Below are 20,269 nucleotides of genomic sequence, written 5' to 3'. Positions count from 1 at the left end.
TAGGCAACAGATAATAGCGCTTTAGATGGTCCAGTGGAGCCTTGCACTGTTCCTTTAAGTAGTTATTTCTTTTTCTTCAGTTTTCCAGGATTTATCATGGGGTGAAACGTGCCTCAAACCCTCCACATATATTTGCCTCAGCAGATGCCGCTTACCAGTGCCTCGTCACTTTCAGCAAAGACCAGGTAGGGACTCAGCTTCCCTCCCTACCAAGTTACATGGTAAGACATGCTTCCTCCCCCTCTTCAGCTTCTGAGTCTTCCTGAAAACTTTTCATTCTGATTGCTGAGGCTGGCCCAAGGAAATGGAAAGGAAATGGCAGCTCAGAGGAACTGTTACAGCCATGGTAGCAGGAGAAGGCGAGAACTTTCTCAAGAAACATGAAACATCACATCAGGGGCACTCATTTGCTGCCATGAAATGTAGTGAAGATCTCTCTAGACTTCCGGGAAGATGGCGACCGAGAAAAGTGGGGCTTAAGAGCCCCGCTAACAACAAATATCCATTACCACAAAATCAGCGCCTTTCAAAGCCAGAAAACATCACCAGAGAAACAAAAAAAATCACCAGGCTCCAGAGAGAAAGTGGACTGAGAACAGAGCCACAGAGGAGATCCTCACGCCCGAGGACGCGGCAGACGTGGCAGCAGTGCCATACTGCCGGCGGCACCGGCGAATTCACGGGACGGCCACAGCAAGCCGAGGGGAGCCGCTGCGGAACAGCCAGGCGGGATTTCTCGGCGCAGAGGACATCTAAAGCTCCCAGTGTCTGAGCTCAGCACACGCTGCAGGGATTCAGAGTGGAATTCAAAACCAAGAAAAAAAAAACGTCAGCCCAACAGCTGAGGGCGTAGCAGCGGCGCCATATTGCCACCGGCGGCAGCGGCAGAGAATTCACTACAGCTACATCTGCGTACTCAAGAACAGTGAGTCAAATTGCGGGCCACAGCGGAGAAATCCCAGTACTGTACTCACTGGGACTTGACCCAGTGGGAGAGGGGCGGTGGCAGTGATATCACACCATAGGAGAATGTGCAACCTGGCACCCCCCCCCACGGTCTAAAGCAGCCTCTATCGACTCTCTGGGTCGGAGACTCTGTGATACAACCCAGTAAAGGAGTAGTGGGGTCTGAGATACTACTGACTCGAGATCCAGAACACCTTAAGTGAAGTCATAGTGACCCAAGGGAAGAACCCAGAGAAGGCACAAACTTCCGAAATCATGGGAAAGAGGAATAATACTGGAGCAATGAATGCTCACAACCCCACAACATCAGAACCCGATAAAACAGAAAATCAGAGATTTCTAGAAGATCAAATCAGGAAAATAACTGTAGAAATAATAGAGGTGCTTCGAAAAGAACTCAGAGAGAGCCAAAAAGAGATAAAGGATGCAAATAATGAAGTAAAGGCCTCAATTCAAAGCACAAACAACTGATTAGACCATATGGAGAACAGAATCTCGCTCTTAGAAGATGATCATTCCAAAAATGAACGCATAGTTTCTAATCTAGGAAAAAATATCCGACAGCAGGAATCTGATATTGAAGAAATATGGGCCCATTTTAAGAGAGCTAACCTAAGAATAATTGGAATAGAGGAGGGAAAAGAAAGTGAAACCAAAGGGATCAACAATCTCTTCAAGGAAGTAATAGCAGAAAATTTTCCAGACATAGAGCAAGAGGTCGATACGCAGGTCCAGGAAACTTATAGAACTCCCTTTACACAGGATCGGAGAAGAGGATCCCCACACCACATAATTGTCAAAATGACCAATGTGGAAGCCAAGCAGAGAATCTTAAAGGCAACAAAAACAAAGGGCCAAGTGACATTCAGAGGCAAACCAATTAGAATCACTCCAGACTTTCCAAACCACGTTATGAGAGCCAGAAGGGCTTGGAGTAACATATTCCCAATTTTGAAAGAAAACAACTTCCAGCCAAAAATTTCCTACCCAGCAAAACTTTCTATCAAATTAGATGGAGAAATAAGAAGCTTCCATGACAAACAGAAACTGAAGGAATTTATGTCTTCAAAACCAGCACTAGAGAAAATACTCAAAGAGATTAACTACAAAGAAGAAATAGGTAACACACATCAGAACTAGAGAAACAAGATTTTCCATCCAACAGACAACTAAGATTGGTTATCTGTGGAGATTCATTATTTATGTTAGTCTGTTACCTATCTCTAAAGGGTATTGTTTGCCTTTATTGTTGTTAATTTTTAGGATTTCTAGTTGGAATATTAATATACCTTCAGATATAGCATTTGGAAATATTTTATCCCGTTCTATTAGTAACTGTTAACTCTGTTTACATTGTCTTTGGATATACAATATGTTTTTTATTTTTTAGGGAGTTTTTATACTCTTCTGTTGCCTGTGCCATTGAAATCATAACCAAGAAATCACTGCCAATTTCAATGTTGTGAGGTTTTATGACCCAGATTTTCTCCTAAAAGTTTATAGTCTTAAGATTTATATTTAGGTCTTTTATCTATTTTGAGTTAATATTTGTATATGGGATTAGGTAAGGGTCCAATTTTATTCTTTTCCATGTAATTATTATGTTTCAACAATATTTAGTTAAAAGATTATTATTTCTACCACCAAATGTTCGTGGAAACCTTGTCAAAAATAATGACAATATAGGGAAGAATTTAGGTCTAGGCTTTTATTTAACTCCAATGGTTTATATATCTGCCTTTAGAATAGTACTACACTGTTTCAATTATTGTAGCTTTATATGGTTTGAAATCAGAAAATATATATCTTCTAGCTTTGTTCTTTTTCAAGATCGATGTGGGTACCTAGAGTCCATATTCCATATTAGGATAGATTTTTTTTCTGAAAAATAAATATATAAATATATGATAGTTTCACCTAAAAAATAGAAAAAAATAGATTCTCTGGTAAGAAAGAAAGCAAAAAGAAATATTGAAATGTTATCTTTAAGTCATCAAAAGCTTGGTATCAGACAAATGAAACTGTTATGTGATATTATCATTTTTAATTTTGGATAAATTGCTATAATACTAGATGTCAACTACTAAGCCAAGCATAGGAGGGGGGAATAGGGAGAGAATGGGGTGGGGATCGGGTGGGGGCTGACTGGGCAATGTGTGCATGTATGTCTACAAAAGTATGTATCCCACTATGATGTATGAATACAGTGCACCAATTAAAAATAAATATGAAAAAAAAGAAAAAAAAAGATCTCTCTAATTCAAATATAATGAAAACCTAGAGCAAACACGCCCTGATCACATATAATAGTTGTAGTAAAAACAGGATGCACACTGGCATAAATGAAATTCCTTCCTATTAAGATCTCAGAATTTCATAATTTTGCCCTTTGTATGTGAAATTTTCTACTTGGGCTATCAGTGATCTCACTCCACACTGTTTAGCTGCTGAGAAACTGGGATGGGTTGGGTGAAGAGAGAATACAGCTTAAGTCACTGCTAGTCGAGCACACACTTGGCTCATGCGTTTTAACTGTCGAGGCTTCCAGTTCACAGGGGTCATACATTCTACCTTCAGCCACGCCTTTCTTTAAATAGGTCTATTTGGCTTTGTTTCTTTATTCTCTTTGCAACATAGGTGCTCTAATTTGGTGAGCAAATTTTACGAAAGAATCACTGTGTATGTATTTCTTGAGACTTGTGATGTCTAAACTTCTGGTTTTGTTGAGGAACAAATGAAATTATAGCAATGCAAGTTAAAATATGGGATACCTGGGTATCCCAGTCTTACCCCTCAGAGACTTATGGTGAAGTAAACGGAGAGAGATGATATGGTTTTCAAGTCAGGAAGTATCTCATTGCGTTTCCCCCTCCCTTTCTTTCTGACACCAAATGTGTGTTTCCCAAAATGAACAAATTGTCTAATTCTCTGGCATCACCTGGGTGTTCTACAACTTCATTCAGTTCTGACACTACCTAGATTTAGTATAGACCCTACAGGTTAAGGGCTCAGTCCCACAAAACCACCCCCACTTCAGATGCCAACCACAAACGGAGCACCCAGGCTTCCTGCATTTCTGTCAAGACAAATATCAAATTCAGGAGCTCCCACAACCACCCTCAGGTTTGCTAACAAAACACAGAACTCAGGGAGTTCTCTTTGTCCATTTATTATAAAGGGTGCAAGCCAGGACTGGCCACATGGGAGAAATGCATAAAGCAAGGTACATGGGGGAGATGGTAAACGGGACGGTGACCTGCAGAGCTTCGGTGCCCAGTGAGCACACCTCTCCCAGCATCTGGATGTGATCATTGACTCAGATGCCCTTTAGATCTCGTTGTTTCAGAGTTTTTATAATCTAGTCTCCAATCTCCTGCCTCTCCCTGGAGTTGGGTGGTACAGTTTAAAGTTCTCACGTTCCTACCTTGTACTCACCTATTTTTTTCCTTTCTGGTGATCAGTCCCCATCCTGAATTATCTAGGACCCCCATCTTGAGCCACCTCATTAGTGATGACCTGTGGGATAGTTGAAAGGGGATACTTGTGAACAAAACAAGCTTCTTTTATCACTCCTATCATGTAGGACTTTCCAAGGGTTTTAAGAGCTTTATGCCAAGAACCAGGGATAAAGACCAAACATGTAATTTTTATTATGCCATATCCCCTAATTCTCTTTATAAACAAAGAGTTCCTAGACATGAATGACAAAAGGTCAACAATAAATTTTTAAAAATAGGCAAAGGGTATGGACAGGTCACTAAAGAAAAATACAAATGACTAACTTAAACATATGGAAAGATGCCCAGTCTCACTCATAATTAAATAAATGTAGATTAAAACTGCACTGATATACCATTTTCTACTCATCAGATTGGCAAAAAAAATCCAACCATACTCTGTTGGCGAGGCATAGGAGGGCGGGCGCTTTTATGTACTGGTACAGTCTTCAGCCATGTGCTCTGACAGTAGCTATCAAGTTTACAACTAACACTCCACTTCTCAGCATTTATTCTACAGATAAACCGAAGCCTAAGTACAGTGACCTATGTATAATGTGCTTTGTTGAAATGTTGTTTGTTACAACAAAAGAAATAACTCAAGTGGTCATCTGTAAATAGATTATGGTACATCTGTGCATGGGAATAGGAAACAGTTGTACCAAAGGTTGAGGAGCTCTCTCCATGTCCTGAAATGGAAAGATTCCTAGGGTACATTTATTGCTCAGTGAAAAGTTAAGGCGTATGCTAGAGGGTGTCATATGCAAACCGTAGTCGAATGCACAGGTTGGTCCTGTGCCCTGAATTCTTCTCTTGACACTCCATTTCCTGTGGCAGTGTATCGTCATCAGCGGAGAAAGTGGCTCGGGGAAGACGGAGAGCACCCACCTGATTGTTCAGCATCTGACTTTCTTGGGGAAGGTATTGAGCAACCTGCTTTATGTATCGTGGCTGGAAGGTCCTGCAGAGCAGCGGCTGCGTATTTTTCAAATAATGGCAGTACTGTTTTTTTATGAGGGGTTACATAAAAAAGCATTCCATCTTTGTTATGTCTGCCCCCTGGTAGCCAGGCCTCTTAAGATGTCAGCATGCCATCCTTATTTCTGTAGCAGGGAAAATAATAACAGCACGAATTCACTAGATTATCAGCAATTAATTTTTCTTGTTTTCAACATAATAGAAACATTTAGCCATTAAGTAGTAAAAGTGGTTAAACACTATAAACAGGATCAGGGAGGGTGACTACCATGATTGGAAGAGCTGAAAGTAGAACTCCTTGAGCAAGAGTTAAGGGAAATGAGTGTTTATGTTGGGTGAAATGAGCACTGAAGGAACAATGGCCAAGTTAGTCTAGTAGTTACTTATACGTGGAATTAGTATATTATGTTTCTAAGGAAGAATTTAAGAAATATTTTTATAAGTGAGGTTTATTGACATATATAACATTTCTCATAATATTATATTATGAGAAAAGTTATGGCATCTCTCTACTTAAATTTCTTTCTAAGATGTGCGCGGCGATGCGCATCTGAGAAGGAGGAGTGCAGGTTCGAAGTCAGCCTCATCGATTTAGCGAGACTAACCTCAGCAATTGGCTCTGCTTCAAAATGTGTAAAAAGGGCTGGAGATGTGGCCTAGAGGTATAAAACCCCTGGGTTCAATCCTCAGCACACACATCTCTCTAAGCTGTTTAGCATTTTACTTGTTAAAGATTTTTAAGTGAAGTGCAGCAAAATTTTAAAACTGCTGCCCTAATCTAGTCTAGGTCTGATTCACACGCACCCTATGAGTCAGTTGTCCATCTGAGAAAGTGATGCTGGGGGTTGATGCTGATTTCCCCAGATGGAGCACTTTGGAAAGGCACAATGTGCGCCTTGGTGGGCCCCGGGGAGGGGGTGCTTGGCAACCTAGCTGGAGTGATGTGTCTGAAGGCTTCTCTTGACTCTCCTCTGTTGGGCCCAGGCCAACAATCAGACCTTGCGAGAGAAAATCCTACAAGTCAACTCACTCGTGGAAGCCTTTGGGAACGCCTGCACTGCCATCAATGACAATTCGAGTCGTTTCGGAAAATACCTGGAAATGATGTTCACACCCACCGGAGCTGTGATGGGCGCAAGGATCTCTGAATATCTCCTTGAAAAGTCCAGGGTTATAAAGCAGGCTGTGTAGGTGGATTACTTATTGTAGTTCTTAACATAAAAGATGTTAAGGGGTTCCGTGTAAAGGGCGGGGGCTGGGAATGCTTTTGGGATAAGTGTGCCTGCTTCTCCTGGGTTGGTTATATCAGGTAGAATTTAACAGTATTGCAGATAATTTAAAAATGTATGAGACCTCTTAGAATAGTCTGAACTGTGCATGGTGGTGCATGCCTGTGATCTTACCCCTGGGAGGCTGAGACAGAAGGATTTCAGGTTTGAGACTAGCCTCAGCAATATAGTGAGATTCTGTGTCAAAATAACAATAATGAAAAGGGCCGAGGCTGTAGTTCAGGGATAAAAATGGCCCTGGATTTAATCCCCAGTGCAAAACAAAAGCAAAAACAAAATGCTGAGAATGAAAATATTCCACATGTTAATTTTTTTCCTAGGTGGAAAGAAAGAGAAGCAACATATTTTTTTCTGATTTAAGAATAATACTCTAGTAATCTGTAATAGTAATCAATAGCATGGACTTTTCTCTGGGTTCAAATGGCACCTCTGACATGATCATGTTGGGCATGTCTCAGCCTTTTGCATGCCTAATCTGTGAAATTGAGGCGCTATTACTGCTGACCCCATGGGCTTGTTATAAGGATTAATGAGTTCATTTATGTGTTAGCCCCTCCTCCCCATCTCTCACCTCCTCCCCCTCCTCCCCCTCTCCCTCCTCCTCCTTCTCCCCCTCCTCCTCCTCCTCCTCCTCCTCCTCCTCCTCCTCCTCCTCCTTCTCCTCCTCCTCCTCCTTCAACATGGACACTGAGTACCTGCTGTATGCCAGTGCTGTGTTCTCTGCTGGGCTGTGGGAGTAAACAAGCTAGGCAAGGTTTCTGTATTAACAGAGCTTAGAGCGAGTGGTGGGTAAGAGAGAGACAGGAATGTCACAGATATAAAATGAACTAAGTTAAACGTAGAGCAAATGTGGACAGGGAGGGAATGGGGTGAGAACTGGGGAAGGGCTAAATGAGTGATGTGTGCTTGTCTGCCTCCACCACATTAAGTATGTATGACCAGTACACCAATAGGTGCATAATGCACCAATTTAAAAAAGTAGAGAAAATATATTAAGTGCCAGGAAGCAAGGTAAGGTGCTAGGAGGTTGAGACAGGAGAGGTGGAACACACATAGCCCAGCCCAGGACGGAAGGGGCTCCCCAGCTGTATGATGATCTGAGGATCACCTGGAGTTAGCCGAAGTGGCAGGGACAGGATCAGGGAGCCGGAGAATGGCAAAGACGAGACTGAGACCAGATCATGCAGGACTTTGGAGGCAGGCTGAGGATTTTGGACCTCTTTCTAGGGGTTTAGGAGCTATGGAACATTTTCAAGCAGGGAAGTCACCAAACCCATAGTGCTTTGTCAAATGCTGACCAACCCCAGCTTCCACTGGCCAATGGAGACGAGAACAAGCCCAGGCTGATGCCAGGAGGCTGTTGCTATGTCCCTGTAGGAAGGAGTGGTAGCCCAGGGAGGAGGAGAGCCTGACAAGGCTGAGCGCTATGGGGCAAGTGTAATCCACAGGCCTGGATCTAGCACCAGGGCCAGCTCAGTGCTAGAGCGCACAGCTAGCAAGTGCCAGGCCCCAGGTTCCAGCCACTAAAGACAAAAATGCAAACACACACCTCCTCCTTGACTACACACTTAGAGTTTCCTTGAATAGTAGAGACCAGCGTGAACATTAAACAAAGGAGCAGAAAGATGGAGCGAAAGATGTTTGTACTTCTCTGCGGCTTCTTGATTCATTTTTATGAGGTTCTACTTCTTTCTCCCCAGTTAACGATACTTTTACAGTTTCGGAGCTACCTCTGACAGAATGGAAGCTGTCAGGCTCAGTGTTCAGATTTGTGAACCTGCCACTGTGTGTGGCGAGTTTCTCTCACCCCTGTGTTACTTTCCGGGGCCTGCTGCTCATTAGCACAGACATCCTTATTCCTCCCTCCTTTCATGTGCCACACGGCTTAATGATGCCAACAAGGTATCATTATCTCCACAAGGCTCTCCAGAGAATGAAATGAGATGAAGAGAAGATGGGGCCAGCCCTTTCTGCCTCCGTGTAGATATGTAAGATTCCCCTTCTTGGCTCCCTGGCCAGTGGGTGTGGTCATATGGTTTTGGTGATCAAAGGAGGGTGCCCTTGCTCCCAAGTACATACTAGCAAATAGCCATTTAATGGCAACCCTCCAGAGGTTGGCAAAGTGTAAGATGGTGTCTGCTCTGTGCCCCCCGCCCCCAAGACTACAGTGAGCACAATGTTCCTGCTGACCCACAACAAACATGGACTCTAAGTAAGAGGTAAAACTTTGTCCAGTTTAAGCTACCAAAAATCTTGGGATGTTTGCAATGGCAACAAAACATAGCCAGTCTTAGTAGATGGAAATGAAACTGGGTTTATGTGACGGGTGGATGTTGGCAGGAAAAGCTTGGAAGAATTGAGAACCAGAGGTATCTGCAGAAAAACTGTAGGAAGGCAAGACCAAGATGGGTCAGCCAAAGCCTGTGTGTTTAACGAAAGGTTAAAAGGCGAGTGATAGCCATGCCAGGCATACCTCTTCCCTCAGTGAATGGCACCACCACCCCTGCAGGCTCCAGCTAGAAGCCCAGGAGGCAGGCTCTGGTCCCATCTTCATACTGTTTCTTTAGGTTCTTTAGGTTGTTTCCCCTAAACTTGTATTTAAGGCCACGCCTGTTCTCCATCACCACGGCCTCTAAGCTATTCAGCCACTTTGCTTTCTCGCCGCCTCTCCCTGTACGCACCGTGGCACCTCACGGTCTAGTGTTCAAGCCACAGCTGGACGGTACATTCCTCACCACAAATGTACTCTTGTCACGCACTAAGTGCACCCCAGATCCAGTTTAAAACACTCCAAAGACTCTGACTGCTCAATAACAAAAGCCTGGCTCTGACCGCCCAGGCCTTGTGCGGGCTGCCCCTGCCCAACCACCCCTTCCTACCAGTATCCTCTCCTTCTTGCCTGGGTACTGTGCTCAGAGCCCTGGCTCATGTATTGCTCCCTCTGTTTGAAATGCTTTCCCCTTCCCTTGGTATCTCCTTCCAGCTCCTCCTCGGGCTCCCAGCCTTCATGTAAGTGTTTTTTCCTCAGAAAGGCCTTTTCCTGCCTTAACCCAAGTAGTCCCAGCCCCACATTATTCTCCAACTTAGCTCCTTGCTCGTGTCTTTCAAAGTCCTCACCCCCAAAGTTTTCTGCTTGTTTCATTTAGCTCTGCCTCTAGAAGGAGGTGGATCCTCTAAGTCCTATATCCCTGGTACCCAGTAGCATAGTGCCTGCCATGGCTGGCACTCAATACATCTACGAGTTAAATAGTAACCATTTTACTAGACCTGGATCCCATCACATGTTGTATATCTTAAATATACACAATAAAATTTATTTTACAAAGTAAAAATAGATTTATTTATAAAATAAGTTTATTAGTTTGGTGAACACATGAGTAAGATATGGCAATTGAGACATCCAGGTTACAGGACAGTGATAAAAAAAAATGCTAAAGGAGCTGGACGTGGTGGTGCACACTTGTAATCCCAGCATTTGGGGGGCGGAGAAAGGAGGATTGTGGTTCATGGCCAGCCTCAGCTACTTAGTGAGGCCCTCTGCAAATCAGTGAGACACTGTTTCAAAATAAAGAATAAAAAATAGGGCTAGGGATTTAGCTCTCAGGTAGAATACCCCTGGGAGTTCCATCCCTAGTACTGAGAAAAAAAAAAAATGTTGAAGGGCTAAGATGGGCTAAACAGCCAAGGGAAGACAAGGACACCTGGAACGAGAGAGTGGGAGCAAAGACATAGATGGGTAAGGGGAAGGAAGGGTCAGGTTAATTTCCACAGAGGTAGGTTTGCCAAAGAGAAGATTTAGAAGATCCAGGGCTCTCGGAAGAAGAGACTGCCTTCTTCCAGAGGAAGGAATGGGCCTGGGCAGTGCTTTCAAACTCTGTGGAAGGACTGGTTTCTAAAACTCTCTAATCCACTGTGCACTAGCACCTTTGGAAAGCACAGTGAAAGTAAATTATCAGGAAAAGTATCATGCTGGTGGGTGTCGTGGAGTGCCACTTGCTCCACCACATCCACGGCTACTTTCCAGTCCTTTCCCAGTGCAGACTGTGCCCCTATCTGAAAGGACCGTTTCAAGGTGGCCTAACAGGATGGACAGCAGGAGACCAGGGAGTGGAGGGGTGACATTCTGAGTGGCATGGAAAGCACGCTAACTTGGGAGACTGTGCTCTGTGCCACCTGTGAGCTGCTTCTTGCCTGGGACTCCAGGAAAGCAGGGGATTTGGTTCTTCTCTCCAAGTTGAAGCTCAGTGTCTCTGGAGCCACAGAAGCTACAAACAGGACACGTGGCACAGATGCATAGATGTAGGGACTGGGCTGGAAGTGAAAGATCTCCAAATATGTGCAATCCCAGCACGTTGCTCTTCCCCTCTCCAAACCCTCTGCTGAAAGATAAGTGTATATAACAAAGTAGCATTGTGACAACTACCATATGAATCTAATACCGTGACTGTTCTGTGGTATAGATGAAGCGTGTTGAATAGCCCCCAAATGACAATTTGGTATGGAATAATATTTTGCCCAAAAAGGAAATAATATGAAACCCTTAAGATAGGAGAGTCAGAATATGTTATTAATAAAGTCTCTTATTTTCAGGGGAGAGAAAAATTTTCACATATTTTACTATATTTACGCTGGTCTCTATCATCAGAAGAAACTTTCTGAGTTCAGACTCCCCGAGGAAAAGCCTCCCAGGTAAGTGACAGAGGTTTTGCTTGTTAATTTTAAATGAATGTGCAATTAGCAATTGACAAATTCAGAAGTAAATGGAGCTGCCTTCCTAACTGGAAACTCACAGTCTATTTAACTTAAATACGAAGGAGGAGGTGGCAGGAGCCACATCTCACCATTTGCATTTTCTAGAATGTTCAGAAACTCACCTGCAGCCGTTTTACTCAGCCATGGAAACCGTTATTCCCCATGGTATTGGAGTGTAAAGGAAATGCCTTTGCAAAGAAGAAGCCTCTGCCGCACCCGCCTGGCATGTGTGTGTGTGTGTGTGTGTGTGTGTGTGTGTGTGTGTGACGGAGGATGGAACCCAGGGGCATTCTACCTCTGATCTACGCCCCCAGCCCTTATTGTATTTAAATTTTGAAACAGGGTCTCACTAAGTTGCGTAGGGTCTTGCTAAATTGTTGAAGCTGGCCTTGAACCTGTGATCCTCCTGTCTCAGCCTCCCAAGTACTGGGCCCACTGGTGTTCACTGCCACACTTGCTTTGCCCTGGCTTTTGAGGTGCAATTTTCCAAGCCAGTGATCATTGTGCCTGGTCATATTGCACTTCCTTTAGGTACATAGCTGATGAAACCGGAAGAGTCATGCATGACATAACTTCCAAGGAGTCTTACAGAAGACATTTTGAAGCCATTCAGCATTGCTTCCGGATTATCGGGTTCACTGAGAAGGTTAGTAATTATGAAGAGAGAAACTCGAAGTGTTAATATTTTTTTTATTTTTTTTATTTATTTTATTTATTTATTTATTTTTTTTGCGGGTCTGGGAATGGAACCCAGAGGCATTTACCTCTGAGCTACATGCCCTGCCCTATTTTTTATTCTTTATTTTTTGAAACAGGGTCTCATTAAGTTGCAGAGGGCCTAAGTAACTGAGGCTGTCTGTGAACCGTGATCCTCCCGTCTCAGCCTCCTGAATGGAATGCTGGGATTACAAGCGTGCGCCACCACGCCCAGCTGTTACTATTCTTAAATGAAGGTGAATGCCATGTGAATATTCTAATCGGGGGCAGGATACTTACTTTTTAATGACATGTTAGTCATGTGATAAGGGCATGCTACTCAAGAGTGGCCCAATGACCAGAAACATTGTCATCGCCTGAAAGCTTATTCAAAATGCAGACTTAACTAGGCATGGCGGCCCATACTGTAATCCCAGTACTTGGAAGGTTAAAATGGGAGAATTTTAAGCCAGGCATGGTGGCACACACTTGTAATCTCAGCATTTGGGAGCCTGAGACAAAAAGGATTGCCGGTTTGTGGACAGGCTTGGCTACTTAGTGAGGGCCTCTGCAACCCAATGAGACCCTATTTCAAAATAAAGAATAAAAATAGGGCTGGGGGTATAACTTGGAGGTAGAAATCCCCTGGGTTTCATCCCCAGTACCAAAAAAAGACAGACAGACATAAGATGATTACAAGTTGAAAGCCAGTCTCAGCAACTTAGCAAGGCCCTTAACAATTGTTTCAAAATACATTTTAAAAAATAGGGCTGGAGGTGTAGTTCAGTGACAGAACACCTCTGGGTTCAGTCTCTATTATCACCAAGAGGGGGAAAAGAAAGCAGACTCTCAGGTTCATCTGAGAATGACTGAATCAGAATTTATATTTTTTGCTCTCTTTTTAAATTTTGTTTTTAATGTGTTTTATTGATGTATTATAGTCTAACAATAATGTAAACTGTGTTGACAATGACATACATGCGCACAGCACTTGGTGGCCCCCTCCCACCTTCTTATTTTCCCCTTTCATATACAGAGCACTGAGACTGACGTTGGTATGTTCACTTATGTACACACAGTTGATGGTGGTATTTCCATTAATGAACCTCAGTCTTCCTTCTCCCTTTCTCTTAGATCTCCTCTCTGGCTCCACAGAGGTTTCTCCTTCCTTATCTGGAGTTCCTTTGGTATCCCAGGTACTCCCTTGCTTGCACATATCTGAGAAAACATAGACCCTTCACTTTCTGTGATTGCCTTATCTCCACATCCTTCCATTTTCTTGCAACTGACATAATTTTGTTCTTTATTGCTGAGTAACATTCCATTGTGTGTATTTCCCATAATTTTGTAATTCATTCTTCTGTTGATGGGCACCTGGGTTGATTCCATAATTTGGCTATTGTGAATTGTGCTGCTAGGAACATGGGTATGCCTATATTACTGTAGTTGTCTGGTTTCAGCCCCTTTGGAAAGACATACAGGAGTGATAAAGCCATTAAAGGCAATGGACCAGAATCTGTATTATAACAAGATGCCCAGGTGGATGTAAAGAAGGAGAAGCACTTTCTTGTAAGAAAATTTATTGTTAATTGTTTTTGCTGTAACCAGGTCACTATGTCTGTAATAACCAACACCAAGCAATACTGCCCTTTTCTGGGTTGTGTTAGTCAGCTTTTCATCACTGTGACCAAAATACCTGACAAGAACAACTTAGAGAAAGGAAAAGTTTATTTTGGCTCATGGTTCTTGAGGTTTCAGTCCATGGTCGGCAGGTCCCAAGGCAGAGCTGACATGGCAGAAGGACTTGGCAGAGCCAAGCTGCTCAGCTCATGCACTGAGGAAGGGAGGGGGAAGGCAGAGACAGGACAGAGACAGGACAGAGAGAGACTCTGTGATCTGCTTCCCTCAACTAGGTTCCATCTCTCAGTGGTCTATTTAGCCATCAATGAATTAATCTACTGAAGAGATCAGAACCCTGGTGATCTAATCATTGTTTTAAAGTCCCACCTGTGAACCTTACCACATTTGTTAAAATCTACGATTTTAACACAAGAGCAATTTGGAGAACATTCCAGGGCCAAAACATAACACCAACCATTAAAGTGAATTGTGAATGGGAGTACAGAAATGTGCTTGTTACATCCAAGCTACAGAAATCTACTTATGTAAGTAGCCCTTTGTGTACCAAGACAAATTAACCTAAGCCCTCTCAACTTTCTCCCAGTCACTTCTTCTCCATGGCACACAGACACATATTTTAACTACTGTTTTCAATACTCTACTGCTCTTATCAAACTAGATATAGGCTGTCTCTATTAAGTATATGCTATGGTGACAGATAAAATTTATCACCCTAGGCTCAAATATTATTCTGTGATACATTATGTCATAGTTTCTGGGCTTTGTGCCACCAGTTTTGCAAAACATATAGGTTCTTTTGCTTTTCCAACAAAGGGGGTGAATGATTAGGAGTAGGAAAGAGTATTAAATCTTAAGGGACTAGATTACAAAACACTGCAGTTACCTTGGAACAGCCATTCTGGATAGATTGCCTCTGTAATCCAAGGAGTTTGGCCAGCCCTTCCTCCCCAGCATGGTCGGTGTTAATCATAATAATACCTTTCTTTTTTTCTAACCAGCTGTTAATGTTTTCTGTTGGCCTCCCACAGACTTTAAACTGACAGACAGTGGAAAATCCCAAAGGTCAGATAAAAATAGAAATGTATTTCACTTGCCTTCTTAGAGGAGAGCAATTAAACAGATTTCAGTGTTGTTGAAAGAACTTTATAGTTATTAACCTATAGAGCTAGTTTTTATCAAATATATATCACCAGAAAAGTCAAATTGCAGTGGAGATGGTAATAGAGCCATTTGAAGTCAGCTGGGTCATCCCAAAGTGTTTAGGGGATACTTCCTTAAAAGGGTACAGGAACTTTAGCAAAGTCAGCCCAAAGGCACGATGATATTTTGCTTTTAGTGAATACACAGATGGCTATAGTATGCTGTGGAGAGATGGTCCTTGCTCTAGAAGAAAACATATAATGATGCTGTTCTAATAGAAATTTACTGCTTATAATAATAAAACAAAATTAAGACCAGAAGAAATCAAGTATATGTCCTTGAAGTAAGCCATCCCTAGATTCTGTGGAAAGAAAAATACAGAAAAAAGAATGAATGCAATATAAAAATAAATGAAATATGAAAAGAAAGAACTGAGAAAAGTTATGAAAATTCTTAATCTGTGCCTGGTCTAGACTGTTAAGCTAATAACCAGGATATAATGGCATGTCTCTGCATGTGTCTTTACCATGTCCCACATTAAGTCATACTGAAGTGAACTAATATCAGTTACCGACCTTGGACATGGAAGAAAGAGGCTAGGGATCTCTGACCCTAAGCTTTGTGGTTATGTCTCTGAAGACAACCTGTTTTTGCTGAACTAACTCAGTTCACTTCATGTTTATGAGCTCACAGTAATGTGACTAAATTCAGAAGGGTTCAGTCGAATGAAACCAGGCAGCCGATGGCAAATGACTGGCCGAACAGAACTTTCTCATGAATTTTTCTGGCAGACATTTCTAGACAGAGCTTTAGTGAACTGGTCAATGCGATTAAAAATATGTTTTCTGACCTTTCTTAGAAGATCACTTGTTCCCGGCAGGAATCCCCCAAGTTTTCCCCAAACTCTTACAGCAAAATAATGAGTAGCAAATCTTAGTGTGGACTCAGGAGGATGAATTTTAATTCTGGGACACCAGCCAAAGTATCTGAAGGAACACTCGACTCTGAGTTTATTGTAAAGATACTTCTCAGGTGGAAAGAACCTTCTACTAAAGATGATGGATCCCTGCAAGGCTCTTAGGGGATTGTACCTACAACCCTATTGTGAATATCAGTGCTTCTCTACCTCTATGCCTAGGGTTTTCAAAAGCCATACTGGGTTTTGTTTGATATTATGCTTATCTTGCTGATATATGAATTATCATAACATTGAATGAATTAGGTTTAATTGCATATTTAATACTATATGAAAATTTGGGGATTGATGCTCCATGTGATGGTCAAGATTGGATATATGCCACAGATTCTGAGATGCAAAATTTGGGGAGAAGCCTTTGAGTTCAGAACAAAATTTTGTCTTCTTGTTCAAAATTTTAAAATGAATCAGAAGAGTATTGCTGAAGAGAGATTAGAAGGGTATATGTTAAAATACAACTTGGGGGTCTTGGGGATTTCCATTGACTTCAGGACAGACAGTAGGATGCCATTGCCTCTTTTTTTTTTTTTTTTTTTTGCACTGAGGATTGAACCTGGGGCATTTTACTTCTGAGCTATACTTCTCGCTCTTTATCATTTTTATTTCGAAACAGAGTCTCTCTAAGTTGCTGAGGCTGGCCTTGAACCTGCAATCCTCCTGTCTCTGCTTCCCAAGTACTGGGATTACAGGTGTGTGCCACCAAGCCTGGTACCACTGACTCTTAGGAATCCAAATGCTGTGAACTTCTGCAAATGAGATAAACCTACAGAGTAAAGGCACTTCAGCTGGCCGTAAGCAGTACTTACGGAAGAGCTGGTGAAAAACTAAAAGACATTAAAAAAAAAGAAGATAAAGTGAGACTGGAAGGGGCAGTCAATTCCTAGGGAGGCATAGGAGAGACATACCTGAGGTGTCTGGGAGCCAGCCCCAGGATGAGTTCAGTAAGTCAAAACTTAACTTTCAACTTGGCCTCAACACTATCTAGGGAGTGTCTATGTCAGTAAAAGAAATGTTTCTGGAGGAAAAGGGAAAAGAAGCAAAGATTATGCGTCCTACATTTGGGCTTCCACAAAGAAATGCTCTCCTCACTTTTGCTGACTGACTGGTGGAGAGACTGGATTTCCACTCACCAACTGCAAATTGAGATAGCTCAGTTGGAGGACTGGTTAGTCTTCTTGGTAACATTCCTTACTTTTAGTGGAGGTTATTACATTTTATCACAGAAATGTTGGCAACCGATAGGCAATAAGAGAGAGCAGCACAGAAAGACTCTCTAGGAAAGGCAGATTCTAGAAAAGATGCCATAGTTAGAGATGAGATGTGAGAAGATGAGCAAGATAAGGGAGATGAGAAGGCTTTCCCAGGCTGTCTGTGGGGAGAAATGGCAAGAAATTTGAACAAGAACTTTATGGAAGGAAGGCGCCATCTCACAGATGGATGTACAATGGATTGAACTCTACCATGACTGTGTATAGGCAATGTTTCAACCTGAACAAGTGGTGGGTATAGGTTTCTAGGTCAGAAAGCTAGAAATGATTAACCCTCTGCTGGGACTAAAGGAATCAAGTGGGGGAAAGAGACCCAAAGTATAGCACTGGGAGTACCCAAGAGATAATTATTCCTAAACGAGGGAGCACTGGGTACTCCTCCCTTCTTCCCCTCATTGAGCCAGAAAGGAGCCTCAAGCTACTGTTGACTTCAGTGAGTCACACAGTGTTGAACCAGAAAGTTTTCCCTCAAGGTCCTAGGTAGTTTTCTATGTATGTTGACTACTTGGGCATTATATAGAAGAGAGCGTTGCCAGAGACGCAGCAGGCAAGATGTGGGTGTCAAAGACAGCCATTTCCTTGGGGGGGTATCATCCCAGGGGTGAAATGCCCTAAAGCCTACTTTGGCAAGATTTTGTGCCTTGTACTATATATAATACCTGATGAGGGAGGGAGGGAGGAAAGGAGGGAGGGAGAGAGAGAGTTGATTAGAGGAAATACATTTTTCCCCCTATGAGTATTAGGAGTTTTAGGTAACTTTTTGAGATAACCAGATATAGAAATAGCAAGTGTAGAACTCACTGCCAGAGCCTCCCCCTCTCGGATCTGGCTCCTTGGAGAGTGGCTTGGTGCCTTCAACAAGCCTCACGTTGTATTGATCAAGGGAATGAGGTGCTGTCATGTTAAATCCAGGCAAGTCCCAGAAAGCCCATTTGGTAGGTATTCGCCTTAGCTATTTTTGAGTTGTGCGATTAAACAATGATTCTTGAAGTCAGAAACATGACATGTTGCCTTTGATTCAGCAGTTGGAAGAGCGGTGTTTATCTCCAGTAGAGCCTGGCCTGAAGGCCTCATTTGTCTTTGTAGCATTATCGCAGATCCAGTAGATGTCACTGTTGCAGCCTGTGCTCTGTGTTTGGGCTTCACTGAGGAGTGTTTACAGAAGGCTCCGTTTGGGGGCAATGTCTTATCAAAGGTCTAATGACAGTTCCTATTCATTTGCTGCTGTATATTGTACTAAATCAAGTATCTTGCCTATTTTTTGCAGAGCTATTTTTCTTCATCTATAAGCATGAAATGCAGATATTTCCTAACTAGACATTGCAATGTTTTACATATAGAAAGTAAATGTTTAAATAAATGAACTTTATTTTTATTTTTTTTTGTTAATATTTTTCTTTACTTTTATTTATAAGTGGAACATACTGAAAATGGTGTACATTTAGACTGTGCTTAGTGCCCTCCCCCCCAAGTCCCAGGTCCCCTTCCCCCTCCCAACAATGAGTGTCCAGGTTAACCATTCATACTTTTATATATATTCATACTTTTACATATTTGATGTAGCTCTTCCATTAATGAACCTTATCCTTCTTTATCTCCTATCCTTCCATTCTAGCTTTGCTGAGATTTCCCCTCCATTATCTGGAGTTCTTCTGGTATCCCCAATGCTCCCTAGTTTGGGCATATTAGAGAAAACATATGTCCCTTCTCTTTCTGTGCTTGGCTGATCTCACTTAACATAATGTTCTCCAGATCTTTCCATCTTCTTGCGAATGCCATGATTTTGTTCTTCTTTATAATTGAGTTGAATTCCATTGTGTGTATTTCCCATAATTTTGCAATCCATTTATCTGTTGATGGAGATCTGGCTTGGTTCCTTATTTTGGCTATTACAAATTGTGCTGCTATGAACATAAGTATGCATATGTTACTGTAGTTCTCTGATTTCAATCCCTTTGGAAAAATACCCAGGAGTGGTAGAGCTGGATCATACGGTGGATCTATTCCCAGTTTTCTAAGAAATTTCCACACTGATCTTCATAGCAGCTAAACTAGTTTGCACTCCCACCAACAGTGTAAAAGAGTTCCTCTTTCCCCACATCCTTGCCTTGATTTCTTTATGTTTTCCACTCTGATTGGGGTTAGATGGAATCTCAGCGTAGTTTTGGTTAGCATCCCCCTGATGGCTAATGATGTAGAATATCTTTTCATGTATCTATTGGTCATTTGTATCTCTTCTTTTGTGAAGTGTCTATTCAGTTAAGGCTATACTTTCAAGGATCATTTCTATAGCATGTTACTAGTCATACATCTTAATTGGATAAAAGATTTGTGCAGACATACATGTGCACATGATCCAATTAGCCCATACCCAATCCCCACCTCCTTCCCTGGACATCCCTCCTTCCCATGCTTGGCTTAGTGATTGACTTTGATATGTTTAAGTACATCACGTGCTTTAGAGAGTTTCCCTCTTCACCCTCCCATCCCCTCAGTTAGGTCGCCTTATTTGCTTCTCTATAGGATCTCCTTCTTCATCTAGAGTTCCTCTTGTTAGCCATTTCTTCCTAGTTTTCGCATATTAGGGAAAGCATCCGATTTCTTATTTGTTGTGACTGACTAATCTCACCTAGCATAATGCCCTCCAGTTCCATCATTTCCCTGTAAATGACATAATTGTGTTTTTTTTATGGCTGAGTAAAATTCCATTGTGTACATATTCCACAGTTTTGTAATCCATTCATCTGTTGATGGACATCTTGGTTGGTTCCATAGTTTGGCTATGGTGAATTGTGCAGCTATGAACATAGATACACATGCATTAGTTTGGTAATTTGGATTCATTTCTTTTGGGTAGATACCCAGAAGTGGTATTGCTGGATCAAATGGTAAGTTTGTTCCCATTCTTCTGAGGATCCTCCATACAGTTTTCCAAAGTGGTTGCACTAATTTGCATTCCTACCAACAATATTTTAGAGTTCCCACTTCTTAATGTAATCTTTATTTGAAAAGTCTTGAGACTTGTTCTTCAGAAAAAAATCTATCCTAACATGAAATATGAACTCT

The 20,269-nt window shown here is 42.1% G+C and overlaps 1 protein-coding gene across 1 annotated transcript in view; it reads left to right on the top strand.

Moving 5' to 3' along the window:
* MYO3B (myosin IIIB) overlaps positions 1-20,269 on the top strand; it is a gene marked incomplete at both ends in the record, with an annotated part of 191,426 nt that overhangs the window by 158,893 nt on the left and 12,264 nt on the right. The window contains 5 exons of the mRNA XM_080689381.1: positions 81-185; positions 5,301-5,384; positions 6,426-6,628; positions 11,321-11,419; positions 12,014-12,128. Coding sequence (XP_080545507.1) covers positions 81-185; positions 5,301-5,384; positions 6,426-6,628; positions 11,321-11,419; positions 12,014-12,128 — 606 coding nt within the window. The remainder of the gene's footprint in view (positions 1-80; positions 186-5,300; positions 5,385-6,425; positions 6,629-11,320; positions 11,420-12,013; positions 12,129-20,269) is intronic.

The sequence above is a fragment of the Muscardinus avellanarius genome, assembly GCF_963383645.1.
Source record: "Muscardinus avellanarius genome assembly, chromosome: 2".
Classification (NCBI taxonomy): Eukaryota; Metazoa; Chordata; class Mammalia; order Rodentia; family Gliridae; genus Muscardinus; species Muscardinus avellanarius.
This window is presented reverse-complemented; position numbering and strand designations above follow the sequence as displayed.